The 15,075-nt window shown below is 33.3% G+C and overlaps 2 protein-coding genes across 2 annotated transcripts; one reads left to right on the plus strand and one right to left on the minus strand.

Moving 5' to 3' along the window:
- Positions 1–14,124, plus strand: LOC129942020 (uncharacterized). Its single transcript, XM_056050811.1, has 3 exons — positions 1–209; positions 12,873–13,651; positions 13,706–14,124. The coding sequence occupies exons 1-3, from the start codon at positions 189–191 to the stop codon at positions 13,959–13,961; spliced, it is 1,056 nt and encodes a 351-aa protein (XP_055906786.1). The 5' UTR covers positions 1–188; the 3' UTR covers positions 13,962–14,124.
- LOC129942022 (histone deacetylase complex subunit SAP18) lies at positions 13,915–14,789 on the minus strand. The gene is made up of 2 exons (XM_056050815.1): positions 14,587–14,789; positions 13,915–14,519 (listed from the first exon to the last, which is right to left on the minus strand). The coding sequence occupies exons 1-2, from the start codon at positions 14,653–14,655 to the stop codon at positions 14,136–14,138; spliced, it is 453 nt and encodes a 150-aa protein (XP_055906790.1). The 5' UTR covers positions 14,656–14,789; the 3' UTR covers positions 13,915–14,135.
- Between the last annotated feature and the right edge of the window lie 286 nt (positions 14,790–15,075).

A 15,075-nucleotide genomic window follows, 5' to 3' on the forward strand; every position in this document is an offset into this window, starting at 1 on the left:
CTACCCAACCCACATCATTACGCAGCAAGATACTTACAAAGTCGGTCGCAAATAGTAAGACAAACAAATTGTAACAAACGCATATTTTAGAGAGTTGCAAACGGCTGGGTAACGCATTTCAAGGGACATAAGGAATATAAATAAACAAAAAAAACAAGTGACAGTTAAAATTTTTTAAGGATACAAATATGAATCTCTTACATATAACGGTGAGTGTTGTGTGCTACATTTTAAATTTGAAAATTTTAATTCTGACGGACACAAGATCGTTGTTCGAAACCTGTTTTGTGATAGATCTATGTACTTTATATAATTTTAATATGTGATACAGGGACACTCAGATTTAATGGTTATTTCACTTTCATTTCGTGCTTATTTGAATTTGAATTTAAAATTAATTGGTATTCAGTAATAACAAGCAGTAAACATTATAAACTCTATACGCCCGGTGGCAATTTACTCTTTTTGTTTTTTTTTTTTATTATTTCTGAGATATAAATCTTTAAGGTTTTTGCAATAAAAACTTGAGATTTAAGGATTTAATACCAAATTACGAAAAACAAAATAAATAAATCGATTAAAATAGATAAACATATGTATATGTAATTTTATGTGGAGCAGCAAATGACGAAAGAAAAACAACGCAGATATTATGACATCATAAAAAAATGCAACTCTGGAACGAACTACCGTGTTCGTGCCGAAGATACTCGGTCAAGATATAACAAATATTGTGCATAACATTAAGAAGATCTAGTCAATAAAAATTATTTCCTAGTGAGTTTGATTGCTTCTTTGTATTGTTTTTTGCAAGACGTTTTGCAAAATATAGTTCATGTATGACAGTCGTCTGACAGCATATGTACATTGATTTATGTATGTTAAGCAATTTATTCACGTTCTGTAATAAATAATATTAATTTATTTTTGTTTACCGGGTTTAGTTTATTATGCGTATGACCATTTCATCACATCACAATCCTTTCCGTTCAAACAACGTGTGATAAATAAGTACATCTATTTTATAAAAGTTAATACAAGACCAAGTGCAAGAACCAATTAACTCTTGACGGGACCTTTAATAACTTTTTTTGTATTGATCAACTTTTAAAATTTCTGAAGCGAAAGCACATTAATTAATCTCGTTTTATGAATTATACAAAGAACGTGTTTATGAAAAACATATTTGCCATCAAAATCTTGCAAGCAAATTGACATTGCAACAATTTATTTATATTGACCTTTTAAGAATACAACATAAATAATACAAATTTAGCCAGTTAACAATATATTTCTAATACTTTTGACATTTCAAATGGAGTTTTCCATGGGTTAGTTAAATCATATTCTTTTGATCTAAATCAGAATACAATTTTCTTCAGTTTTTGCATTTCATAGGGCAAAATAATTTGCGATTTATTTTTGATTCAAGATCAATTATGCAAATATGGATTTTCTCTTTGCATAAATACTAATACAATTTTTTAAAAATATTTAGCTCGAACATTACACTAATGCAATGAAAAAGTACAATGACAATTCCATTAGTGTCCTTTGCGCCACGAAAAAAAAATACATTTTTAAAGGCAATCTGAATTTACCTAGGGCAAACTTCCCATTTTTTAGAATTTACTCTGTCAGATTGACAGAGGAGATGACACACAAACAAAACTCACTATTCACATAGATATCAAATTGTCTTTGCATTTCCTTTCTTCCTTTTCGAATGGTAGGATAGAAATCATAAAATTTATATTTTCTGTTATTAGTAGTACCTGTGTCATTATGGAGTAAGCCTTGTCATAAAAAGTGCTTTGTCAAACTAGCAGTACGGATTCGCATAGAGCGAAGGGGCTGTTCTTTCGAACAATTGTTAACTGTTGTTGTTACGTCAAAAAATTGTTCAAGTGTCATTCACACCGATTACAGGGAGTCAAATTTGACATCATACTTAAATTGTCAAAAACACATTTGTAACCGGTATAATTGCAACAAATTGATCTGTCAATTATAATTAAAAAAAAATATGTGTGTTTAACTCTAAATCGGAAAATAAATAACGAACCAAAAATTGGAGCTTAAGTTCTCGAGAATATTAATATAAATTGATGAGAAGAATAATAAACCTATTCCTAAATCAAATGTAAAGTTATTTAAAAAAAGGATGAAAATCTTATATAGAAATCAACGAAAATCACTGGTTTATTGTATAATGAAAATTGTGATTGTAATACTACAATATTTGTGTAACTTCAACTCTTTCATTTCATCTCCCGAGCTGAGTGGTGGAACGACAATAATTATTAAAGAAGGACCCTTCAAACGTATAACTTAATTACAAAATTGATACAGTCAAGTCAAGTCGACTTGTGCTCGCAAATCTTAAGATTTCTCTTAAAAGTGTCTGTCTTTCAAAATGTTTGTCCTTCAAAATTTATCGTACTTGGTTATAGTTTGTCGTCATTCCAAATTATACCCAAACCGAAGTGACATTTCTAGTGATGTAGACATATGTACAATGTGCATATATCAATAGTATCATTTAGTTAACGCGATTGTACCCAACGAACGTTAAAGTTTGCCAAATGCTTTGTTTAAATATACATATATAATTATTATACCAAAATGTCAACAAAACCAATTAAAAGAGGTTACTTCAACACTTCCTTGAATGACTCAACTTTTGTGTTGTCAAACGTGTTTTGAATTTATTAAGTCCCACAATGATACACATACATTTTCATAAACAAAAACATGAATTTTCCTCTGCAACTCCTTTTATGAGCTACATTATAAAGCCTCTATTAAAGATGCATGCATATAGCTTAACAAAATAAACGAAAGACTACACAAAAAATTCCAATCTGTCATCATTAGAGACAAAAAGTAATATATTCGAAGTATAGTGTCTCCACCCAGTGATAGGTTTACAAACCGTCCTATTCAACGCCTTACAATATAAAAAATTACTAAAATGAATGCAAAAAATTAATAACACGTCTATCCTGTCAAAAAATAACACAAACCACGTACCATTTCTTAGTTACCGCACCCAATATAAATCCATTTATGTTAAGCATTGCGCAACCAAAAGATATATTTTTGTTTTTAAATGCATAGAGCATGATGGTGCAATACATCTCTCATTCATAATATATCACATTCATGTGTAAAGAAGAATATGCGTACACATAAATGTACAGACCAGGAATGTCAATAGCTATTATCATCTCGGAACAATTGGCCCCAAAAGATCACGCACAGCCTGCGCTGGCGTAAACATAATTTTGTCGAGTGTTCGCTTGCGCAGACTTGCTACCTCTTTAAGTTTTTCTTAATACGACTTCAACTGAATGCATCAGATGACAAGTCGCGTCACCATAACCTTCCAACAAGGTGCAACAAAAGCTGTTGGCCTTGTAAATATTCGCAGTATAAACAAAATGACAGCAATTATAGCGATCTCATGCAAGTGAGTTTTTAACAACTATGGTTATTTAGGTAGGTACTTAAGATTAAAAAATAAAAACATGAATACAGCTTGGTCAGGACTTTATTTATAGGAACTTGTATGTTGAAAACTTAAATCTGATGTGCAACACACACCCATTATCTTTTTCATCTGTTATGTAAGCAGAATACTTTGTTGTCCTTACCAGGGGCTCGCAAATGATATATTTTTAATCAGGAGTCCATATCAAAACCGCATTGAAAAAGCATATTATATTTTTCATTTAACCTTGACTCATGAAGTTGTTTATTCCAAAAGTTTTTGTCATGATTGTAAATTTTGTGTCAGAGATCAACTTCAGTGGTTTACTTTTATTTCAAGAGTAAAATGTAAAAATGGCGCTGAAAATGTAAAAATGGCGCAAAATTATGCATATCGTTGAAGCTTGAGTAAAGATACAAACAAGGTTAATATGTATTTCATAGCTTGAATTAAATCTGTAAAATGACTTACACGTTTACGAACTGTGACTAAAAATGTTTACTATTTTCGTAGTGAATCTAGCAATTTAAATTTGTAGTTGAAGCGTGTATTGTTCCATTTAAATTTTTACCTGTCAAATGTTAAAAACTTCGAAAGTGACAGCTGTCCATATAGCGGGCTATTTGAACTGAAATCCCTTAATTAAATATCCTTTTTAATTAAATTAAAATGTAAGAAGGTTTTCAGACACATTAAAAATGATGGCATCTTTAGAAAAAAATTTGCTAGATAAACGCAAGATTAGCTTTTGTATTTACAGATTAAGAGTGATGAATTTTAGTAACATCAGACAAAGCTGTCTACTTTTTTATAGAAACTTGATGCAAACCCAACTTTAACTCACTTAGTTTCCTTTAATTTGACATTTGCCGCCTTTGGGTAAAAGAAAGAAATAACAGAAAAAAAGTGCAATTAATTCTTTAAAAAAATACTATCTATTGTGTTTAATCAATAAATCAACACAAAAAAAATAATATGATCCATAAAATACGTAATTAAATTAATTCCATACCTTCACTTAATGGCCTTGTCAGTTGATTACTTAATTCGTGGGAAAGTGTTTACCGAAAGAAAAAAACTGAAAAAAATATTAAAATAAAATCTACTCATTCAATAACTTTTTTTTGACAGGTAGAATTATATAATTGAATTCGTATGCCATCCATAAGCATCCACATGGAAATATCACGTTGGCAAAATTAAAATAATTGAAATTAACTATAAATGATAATTTATCATGTATTTATATGTAGATCAATTCAGAGAGAGAGTACATACATTACATACAAGGTGTGGTATACACGCCTTTTGTATATCAAAGTACGAAGGCGTATTTTGTTTGATAACTGTTAACAAGTTTTGAGTTAACAATATTTAATTAAAATAATTTCGTTGCAAAAGGATTGAAAATGAGATAAATAATCGATCAATTAACTAAAAATTATTTTGCACAACTTCCACTTGCCATACAAAAATTATAGCAACAAAGCTTTAAAGCTAATTCCGGGATTTATCAAGTACACTGGCTACAATTCTTCTTGTTTTTCAATCTTCAGAGAACATACTACATACATTCCAAATATTTCCATCACTCCCAAAGTACCGTTATCGATGGAGTGCATTCTTTGCTACTCTTTACCCCCTCGTAACCTGTTGTATGCTGCCGTCATTTGAAATGAGTTTTATGTGACGTTTAAATACAAAATAATGTACATAGTTCGTGGCATAAAGCCGTCAATGACCATGCATCGCAATATTACTACTTGCACCAATATTCGTTTAAAAGAGACAATTATGGAGCTATGGTCACCATGTGTTCAAGTTTTTATCCTCTTGGAATAGTTCCCAGTACGTGTACTCGTATGTTATGTTATTGGTATGATTTGAACATGTTAGATTTTTAACTACTATTCAACTCAAGTTAAAAGTCGTCGACCTTGATTGTTTGGTGATTTGTTTTGTTGGTATTGATATTATACACTGATTTGTAATTGAACTCATGTTTCAAAGAGCTAGTACTTCTTATTTCTTCCACTTGGGTTTTGAATTGCAATTGAAAAAACAAAAATGTAAAAAGCCGCCTTCCACTTTGTATACCAGTACGAGCGGGAATCTATTAGACGTGTTACACACTACACTATGCCTAGAGTCGATAGAAATAGAAACCGGCTTTAGGATTATTGTATTGATCTTTCATTATTTTTGTCTTACAATTGTTGCTAGAGTCGTCTGATTTGCTTTATTTTGCTACCGTTACAGTATTTTTTAATGTAGTGTTTCTTAATTAATAACAACGTAACTGAAACAAAATGTGGTTTGCATCGAATATAGAATTTCGGAATGTGATTCAACCACCGTGTTGACATATGGGATACAAAATACAGTAACAAAGCAATGAAATTGATTACTGGCGGGCACTCTTATTATTATTGGTGGTTGTAAATAATAGAAAAGCAGGGTTTAAAATGTTATTCTTAGGTATGGTCTTTGTGTATGCTATTATTGTTATTTGTCAACAAGAAATAACAATTGAAACATTTACAGCGGCTATACGAGTTGGACACGAATATAACAAACTTCATGGCAAACAAAATTGAAATAGTACTCTTTTGGGCTCAGAAATATTTACTTTCAGATTTGAATATTACAATTGTCAGTTCTTATCACCTAGGAATTGGAACTGTCATGGCTTCATTTAACTACATATTTCAATAGCTTTTCTTTGTTAGTTTTTATTTGTCAAACCAGAAGACTCCTCTACTTTTCTGATAAAAGTGTATAAAATACAACTATGATTCTGAGAATTAGAATGGAAACAGAACCATGTACTCATTAAATTATTTAAACGTCAAAATAGACAGTTTTGATTTTGTATATCCTAATTTACATGTGCCACAACTTTCCATTGAACTTGGATTAATTGTGCGAAGTAATTTTGGGTAAGTTCAGACAATATAAAGTTATATTTAAGAAAAAAAGAAAGAAAAATTCCTTTTCCAATTTGACAAGAAACTTCTTGCACAAAACTTTAAATAAAATTGTGTACTTAATGCATAAATCACAGAGTTATGAAGTTCAACGTTAAGTTGAATTAAAAAACACAATCAGCTGACATTTTGACATGAACAGAATTTACTTGACAGTCAGAGAGACTTTTATTCAGTAACTTGCCTTCCTTCTATAAGGTATCTTAAAATTCACACATCAGGGATATTCTATCCAACATGATTTTTAGCAATTGATATTTTTATAAAGCTACCACCCGGATCTATAAAATACAAGTGGTCTGTTCTTGTTCTAACAATAGTTAACTTTTGTTGTTATGTCAAAAAACAAATTTAACAAGTGTCACTGTAACGTTTTGATTGAATTTGTAAAAATCATTTAGGAATGACCATTGTTAGAAATATTTGATAATGACCTTGAAATTTTCGCAGAATGTTCTTGAATTCCCCTTGAATCGCTCTTGATATACTGTCCAAAACTTTTAGCCTGAATGAAACATATTAGCATGTAGTTTTTCGTAGCAATTCCGACTTTACTTTACCTTACAAACAAAAGTAAAAGAATTGGAATGTGTTTTGGAATAGGGCACTTGGATTTATTTTGCAAAGAAATTCTGTAAATTCCTAGTTAATCGTTAAATAAAACTTCTCCTTAAGACTTATTCACTTCAATTTTTGAAAAAAGTTTAGAAATAATTTAATCTAAAGCAACATTTAATACAAAATCAAACTTTCCAGTACACCTCTGGCTATACATTTCTGACTACGGTTTTTGCAATTTATGCGGATTACTTGTTTAACTTAAAGCTTAACTTGTTTTGCATTTGTTCTATCAGCTCAAATGCGTTTGCTTGCCTTTTGTTTAAAGGGGATTTTATAAATACAAATCGTTTTAGTTTACTATTAAAAAAGGCTCCGTTAAGAATTTCTACATCATGGTCCCACCGCCCACCAATATTAAAAACTATGCTATTTTTGTTGCATGGAATGTTCCTAGGTTCCGCAGACTTTCCTCTACCGCACCTTGAAAAAAAACGCAGCCGTTGCCGCGGTCGCGTCGTTCCGATGACCAAAGACCAAAGCATATATAAAAGATCTGATTTAATGTAAGATTCGAGTTTATTTGCCTGGTGGAATTTATTATGCGATATCGACCTGCTGCCCCTGTTTTTCTGGACTTTATTATTTTTTCTGCTGGTTGCATAAAAATTGTTCGTAATGTATATTTTGGCAGTTGGTCTTGGTATGGTATCTAGACTTTTAAAAAGGTACTCAGTGTTGGTGGGCAAGATTTGTTTGTTAGCACCACCAAAGACCAGTCTAGTAACGCAGTGCTGAAGTGTTGTGCCTCAAAGCCACTATCTGCATACACTACCAGTTTCGCTGAAGTTTGAGTCAATTTTGGGTCAGTAAGAGTAAAGCCGGTTAGGTAATGTTTTTGACGAACTTTATATTCACACATATTATGTACCGCAGACCTACCTACATAAAGTAAATGCTGGCCTACAACTTTATGTGGGTAAGTACCAAGTATTTATTTGCAAATTATTTCAGGCAATCAGGTTTGCTTGAGCGGTGATCTGTTCAATGGATGATAGGAATTCGTATTGAATCGATGTAATGATGGTCATTAAGATGCTTTGAAAATTATAACTTCATGTAGAGGAAAGAAAATACCAATCTATATTAATTTATGATAGAAACTCTTCATAATTTGATAGGATAATTTATTGATTTTATGGGCAAATAAATATTTTTTGGATTAACAAGAATGACAAATTGTTATAGTGCAATTTCATAATAAAATTGTAGCTTTTGGCAAAACGATTTCAATACCTAGAAAATTAAAAACCAGGCAAAAAGAAGCAATATTTTCTTCAATCTGTAAAAATTCCAAGTATTTACTGTTATGTACTTTAATAAATGTTATTGACAGAAATGTGATATTTTAAAAATAATTCTGATACAAATATATACCGTGACAATGAAGAATACCAACAAAAAATAGGCAAGTTTAGATAACATAAGGGACTTGAAGATAAAGCAAGTTTGTAGTATCTGATTTGCTAGCTGCCAAAAAATTACCTTCCTATTCAAGTTACTTCATTGAAATTAAGTCATGAAACATCTCCCTAAAAATTCCACTTCTGTCAAAATGACAGCTGATTTTATTATTTCATTCAACTGAAAGTTGAACTTAATTACCTTCTGATTTATTTACTTTGTACACAATATTATACATACAATGTTTTGTGTAAAAGGGTTCCAAGTCAAATTGGGAAAGGAATAAGTAATATATTTCCTTCCAATACAAAATACGGGTTGTGATGAACTTGTAGATGTAAATGACCAATTACGTAATGTTTTTGGTAGTTTTTGCAAGATCAACTCAAGGTAGAGTTTAGAGACAAATGCATGACATTTGAAAACTAACAATAGTTGCATTGGTCAAAATTTACATTTGAAGACCTACAACTCGCAACCATTCCTGTGTGCGAGTACTGTTGTCAGGAATGGAGGGGACCTACAATTTTAGGCCGAATTCGAACGGCTAATTTGAGAAAGAACTTTTTCATGACAAGAATTACTCTTGAAGGAATTGTCAATTCCTCGCAAGAGGCAGTACCGCGAAAATTATTTTTTTAAATTAAGATGGCACAGGCAGGGATTGAACCCAAGACCCCTTGTATGACAGTCCAACCATCATCCCACGGGTACTACTATGTACATAGTATGTACACAGTTTTTCGAAATTTCTATTTCTGTATAAGTACATATACGATTTAGGATTCCCGGGGTTTTAAGTTTTCGGAATTATGGTTTTCTTTAATATCCCAAAAAGTAAAATGAAAATTTGCCAGCTTCAATATGACACTAGTTCCATTGACAAGAAAAACACCAACAAAATTACAAAAAATAAATAATAATTGAGTACCATTAGAAAAAAAATCAACTACGGAGAATCTCATTAAATATCCAATTACGTTAAAACTAAATTTACTTGAATTTAACATCAATTAATTAGGTAGGTACATAGGGATTTTGCTAATCATCAAAAATATAACTAAACAGTCATTTTTTTTCGAATTACATAAAGCTTTAATTTAAATTTACCGATGTGGTACTAAACATATTTCGGATTTTTGTTATAGTTTCATCCTTAAAATATCGATACAAAAATGGCTGAATTGGTATACTTTATAAAAATAAAATAAAAAATACTTACAGTTACCCCATTACAACCCTGCTCAAAACTAATAGGATTTTATAAAACAACTTCGAATTTTTATGATTAGGTAACGGTTTTTATTATCTCTTGGATCACATAATTAATAAAAAGACTACGCGTCGTGAGCCATGTATATTGATTTTTTTTTCGTATAATAAGATGGCTACAACACGTTACACAAAGGCAATTCGTCAAAAAGTTCCAGAAGAGTATGAAGCCGGTACAAAATAAATTGTAATCGCTGGAATGCTGAAAATTCCAAAGTTTATGACATCATAAAAAAGTTTAAAAGCGGGCGCCCTCACTAAACAACATATTAAACGGTTAGGCACATAAAGAACCTTACAGTCAAAGATAAAGAGCCTTCGTCCTAAAAACAAACATTTGGGAGGATCTAAATTTGTCTAAAGCGCCGAACACGATAAGGAGTCGTTTAAAGGAATGCGGTATTAACACGTTTCGACCACAAAATGCCACTAAAATTAAAAAATAAATTAGGTGGCTCAACAGTCCATGAAGAATCAGGGCCTAGTGACTTACAACTCCCAACCATTCCTGTGTGCGAGTAATGTTGTCAGAGATGGAAGAGACCTACAGTTTATATGTCGAATCAGCTTATTTGAGAAAGGCACTTTTCATGGCAAGAATTACTCTTGGAGGATTTGTCAATTCCTACCAAGAGGCAGTACCCGTGAAAAAAGTTACGTGACACAGGCAGGGTTTAAACCCAAGAGCCCTTGCATGACAGTTCAACACACTAACCATCACGCTACGGGTTATTCTAAATGCTATATAAAAGAGTGGTTTGTAACAAAAAATATCCGTGTCTTAAAGTGGCCGTCCCAATCTCTCGATTTTTTCTCTATCGAGCACTTGTGGGCTATTTTAAAAAAGGTGAGTTGAAAAGAGAACGATCACTTCAAAAAACTCTTTTCGTCTCATCTCTTTAATAGGATATTTTAACCGAACTTAGACCAAAAGGCTGGTCTTTTTCACAGATGGATATAAAATAACAGAAAGCGTTTCGTTTGCTGTTGTCAAAGAAGATTGATCACTCATTAGGACGGGTCTCATATGCGAACAAGCGTCGATTTTCACTGCCGATGTGCATGCTATAACTGCTCTTAATTCCCACGGTAAATACATTATTACAACTGATATTATATCAGTCAAAAATGCTGCCCGTAATTGTAATAAAATAAGAGACATCAGTATTCGTCCACCTAAAAAATGTGGACTCCTGGTCACGCAGGAATACCAGGAAACGAATATGCTGATCAAGCAGCTGGTGTGGCACACAATATGTCACTCTAACTTTTTAAAAAACTTACTAAAAAAGACCTTACTCATGTCATCCAGAAGATGAACTCGAAAATTAATCAAGACTTATGAAAAATCATATACTCACCACTATGCTACTATTATCCCGGAACCCAACAAGCCAAACTATCCAACATCTACTACAAAACTCGCAAAACTAATTTCCTGAGACTTCGATAAGTCTACACATCCGTTACTCATCAACATTTACTCCAAAGAGAAAGCCCTCCGATTTCCGCAACATGCAACATCGACATTAAGCACATCTTGGGCTTAGGACAATGTTAACTGCCCAGTTCCATTATAACCACTATTTTTAAAAACACTCTGTTGTACCATTGTAATTATGTATGTATGTATGTAACTTTATTGTTGATAAATAATAATAACATTCATGACTCTTTATCGAACATTTAGTAATTTGAAAACCAATAAGTTATTCAAAATAACGGTTACTGGACAAAATATTATTTTCTAGGTTTAATACAAATAATCCGATAAGGTTTGAGCAGTCGAATTTCTGATTTTTGTTTTACTATAATTTATTTAGGTGTCATAACCACACACTGTCTAATAGGAAAGCACGTCTTCTTTAGCGATCTAAATCATATAAGCATAATCTAATCAGGCTCAATAAGCCTCTCACGTTTCATTGAAATTAGAAGGAAGCCTCAAGATTCATGTGATATCACAATTGGCCATTAAACTGGCCTAAGTGTGTCCGATTCCATCATGGACAGCCACTTTAACCTAACCCAACCTAGGTATCTGGATTACAAATTCTTCCATATTATGACTACGTGCTTATTTAGCTTTTTCTTAACTAAATTAAAACGTTTTTAATGAGAATCTTAGTATAAAACCTTATTTCTTGAATAACGGACACACAAAAGTGTACGAGAAGTTTATTGAACTTGACAAATAGAAATCAAATATTATAAACATGCAAGACTGGTATTGTCATCAATGAACCATTGTACCAATTTAATTCAGCGCAACCTTAACTAATTCATATTTCCATCACGATTCCCGCTGATCATTTTATAGATTTTGAGGAGTTTCTTTTTTCTGTCAACCATCATCGGACATTATGTTATTTCTTTTTTATTGTAAATTAAGTGAAAAAAAAAACTTTCATTATCATAAACCACACTCTTGCTAAAAAAAAGGAGTGCGGTACGAGGTGTTGGTTGGTTACGAGCTGCATAAACAGCAAACAAAATCCATAAACTTCCTAAAGATGATGAGATGAGGTTTTACGGATAAGCATTGCAATCGCAGATAGAGACTCTCCATGCACATCTTGATTTTTTTTTTCGAATCAACGATGCAAATGTAACTAAACGAAGGTAATTAACTTGGCCAAAGAAAGTGACAATAAATATATCTCTTTTCTCAATTCAAGCAGACAATCACAATTTGTCTATAAGTTTACCCAAGTTAGAGAGATCGAAAGATAATATTTTGATTGGTGTCGCAATTAGTTCATAGACAATCTTAAATTGAGTTTATGGGGGGATACAACGAAAGTACATATCTTTGGTGAAATTATCTGCCTTTTTGAATTAATGATTAAATAAACAATTTTAGGAAACAAAAACATACATACATATTTACAAGTAAATGAAATACTTAGACCAAAAGCTCATGTTCAATAAAATATCACAATCGTCACAGACCAACTTAAAGCTCATAGATATAAGTTACAATTTTGGTTAATTCAGAACTACATACGTCACACTATATCAACCAGATTCACCTTCAATTATATATTTTGTATATCTGAAGATAAAAATAATATTAAAATGTTTGTTTCCTATTTCAGTTGCTTATTGCTGCGACGATAGTTCTAGTCATCGCCCAAGGTCCTACCCCTCCAAGGCTTAATATACCTGGAGCTATTCCTATTCCCGCCCGCCCGCAATTCCGGAACAATCTCCCACTGCGAGTTCGTCGTCCAGGTCTCCGATCACAAACTAGCAATTCCATTGTTCCACCAATTGCCCCAAGAATAATCGAAGAATCAAAACCAGTCACCGAATCGTCAGAAGACGAAATCAGCGATCCGTTCATTCCTCAATTGTTGCGTGAACAGTCACAACCCCAGTTGCCCCAACAAGGCCCTCCTCAATATGCAAATCAAGCACCAAATTATTTCAATGAGCCAAACTCAATTCAACAAGATTCGCCCATTGAAGATGAAGAGCCACCACGTTTCATCGAGCGACCAGCACCTCCACAACCCCAGCAACCACCCCAGCCTCAGAATGATTTTGCTGGCCAACGGTTCGCAATTGAACGTCAGCAACCTCAACCTCAACAACAACCCCGTCTGCAACCAGTAAGAACTCGAGCCAGTAACCGGGACCGGGAACAACCTCGTCCACAATACGAGCAACAACGTCCCAGAGCCAGCACCCCAAGTCCATCTCGGCCAATAGAACAAAATGTCCTTAGGCAAGATGACTACCGACCACGCAAACCTGTGGCTCAGATTTTGAGGAAGTATCGTGAAGAGAACGAAGACGGAAGTATCACCTGGGGCTATGAGAATGACGATGGTTCTTTCAAAGAGGAACTTATTGGCAACGATTGCGTTACCAAGTGAGTTGTCTCCATTAGAATTATAATTGCCAATTCTTATTATTTTCTTTTTAGGGGAACCTACGGCTATGTTGATCCAGATGGTACCAAGCGCGAATACCACTATGAGACCGGCATCAAGTGCGACCCCAACAACCGCAATCCCGAAGGACAAGAGTTGAACAACAGCGGCTTCGTCAATTATGAGCAAAACAAAGCCGTTCTTCCAAACGGACTCGAAATCGATTTAGCCCTGATGGGCAAAAAGAAATCCAAGCGACCGGGAGCAGTTCTCCAGCAGGCTCAACCACAACAGTACTATAGAAACTAGATAGAGGAGAATCGGAGATTCATGCCTCTCCACCCGTTTAGAGATTAAGAAAGACTTCTTTTATTTTTTGCGGTCAAAGTCCCGAGTCTTTTATTTTTTATTTTATTTATGAGAAGTTCAGTTTTTTTTAGCTTGTAAATAAAAAAATCAAAGTAAAGTCTAAGTTAATTTCGTTCAGTACGGACGTTGGCGTCTCATGGGCGGCAAACGGTTCGGCGGGGTAATCGAAATGTCTAAGAAGTCACCGATGCAGAATTTAGCCTGAGCGAGGGTTTTATTGTCGTCAGCACCCTTTTGTCCAGAACACGTCACTCCTATTTCACGCATCCTAAATGATTGACTTCTATACTCGGGGTAGACGACGGAAAAGTCAAAATAGGTGCCTTTCTTGCGGGTGTCGGGATTAACGTCGCGAACGAGGGAAGTGAGTTCGTGCAGAGTAGCATCTTGCCAGGTGTAGATTTGTAGTTCATTCGAGGGAACATTGCCGTACATATATTCAGAAACTGAATGGTGGCGTCCAGTAGAGCAGAAGACTCGAAGGAGCAATGGACAAGTCTGTGAATTTGTAGAGATTAAATATGTTTGTTCTCAAGATTCAGGATCGATTGCACGTTTTGTTTACCTTTTCTCTGTCGACTTGTTTAGTTGGCTGTGATTTTTCTTCAACAATCATTGATTCGACGTTTGCCATTTTATTTGTTGAGTAGTTTTTTGTACTTTTTATTTAATATAAATAACTTATTATGAAAATGCAATTCAATAAAATAACAAGAAGGTAGAAATGCTAAATCTTTTTGCTTTACTCTTTACTTGACAGGCGGTGACATTTCATGGAAACAACTGTGAAATATAAAAAGATAATTTCTTGTGTCGATATGGCAGTGAAACAGAGGTTGACACTTTAAAGTTGATTTGATTAAGGATTTGCCTGCACTTTAATTTTTTTAACCGAAACCATGTCCAACTAATGACAAGAAGTGATTGCCTAATGAAGAAGGTTCTGAATATTAAACATTTTACTTAGAGAATCTATGAATCACAATAACACAATTATGCAGACAGCACAAACACCACTCAATTTCAAACTCCTTTCAAAGTTTACAGGATCTTA

Source organism: Eupeodes corollae, chromosome 1, assembly GCF_945859685.1.
Source record: "Eupeodes corollae chromosome 1, idEupCoro1.1, whole genome shotgun sequence".
Classification (NCBI taxonomy): Eukaryota; Metazoa; Arthropoda; class Insecta; order Diptera; family Syrphidae; genus Eupeodes; species Eupeodes corollae.

Excerpts from the sequence above, each read along its gene's own strand:
- LOC129942020 (XM_056050811.1), top strand. The coding sequence starts at position 189 with ATGAATCTCTTACATATAACG. Across the intron at positions 210-12,872 it reads TGAATCTCTTACATATAACG|TTGCTTATTGCTGCGACGAT; the intron begins GTGAGTGTTGTG and ends TTCCTATTTCAG. Across the intron at positions 13,652-13,705 it reads GGCAACGATTGCGTTACCAA|GGGAACCTACGGCTATGTTG; the intron begins GTGAGTTGTCTC and ends TTTTCTTTTTAG.
- LOC129942022 (XM_056050815.1), bottom strand. The coding sequence starts at position 14,655 with ATGGCAAACGTCGAATCAATGATTGTTGAAGAAAAATCACAGCCAACT. Across the intron at positions 14,520-14,586 it reads AACAAGTCGACAGAGAAAAG|ACTTGTCCATTGCTCCTTCG; the intron begins GTAAACAAAACG and ends ACAAATTCACAG.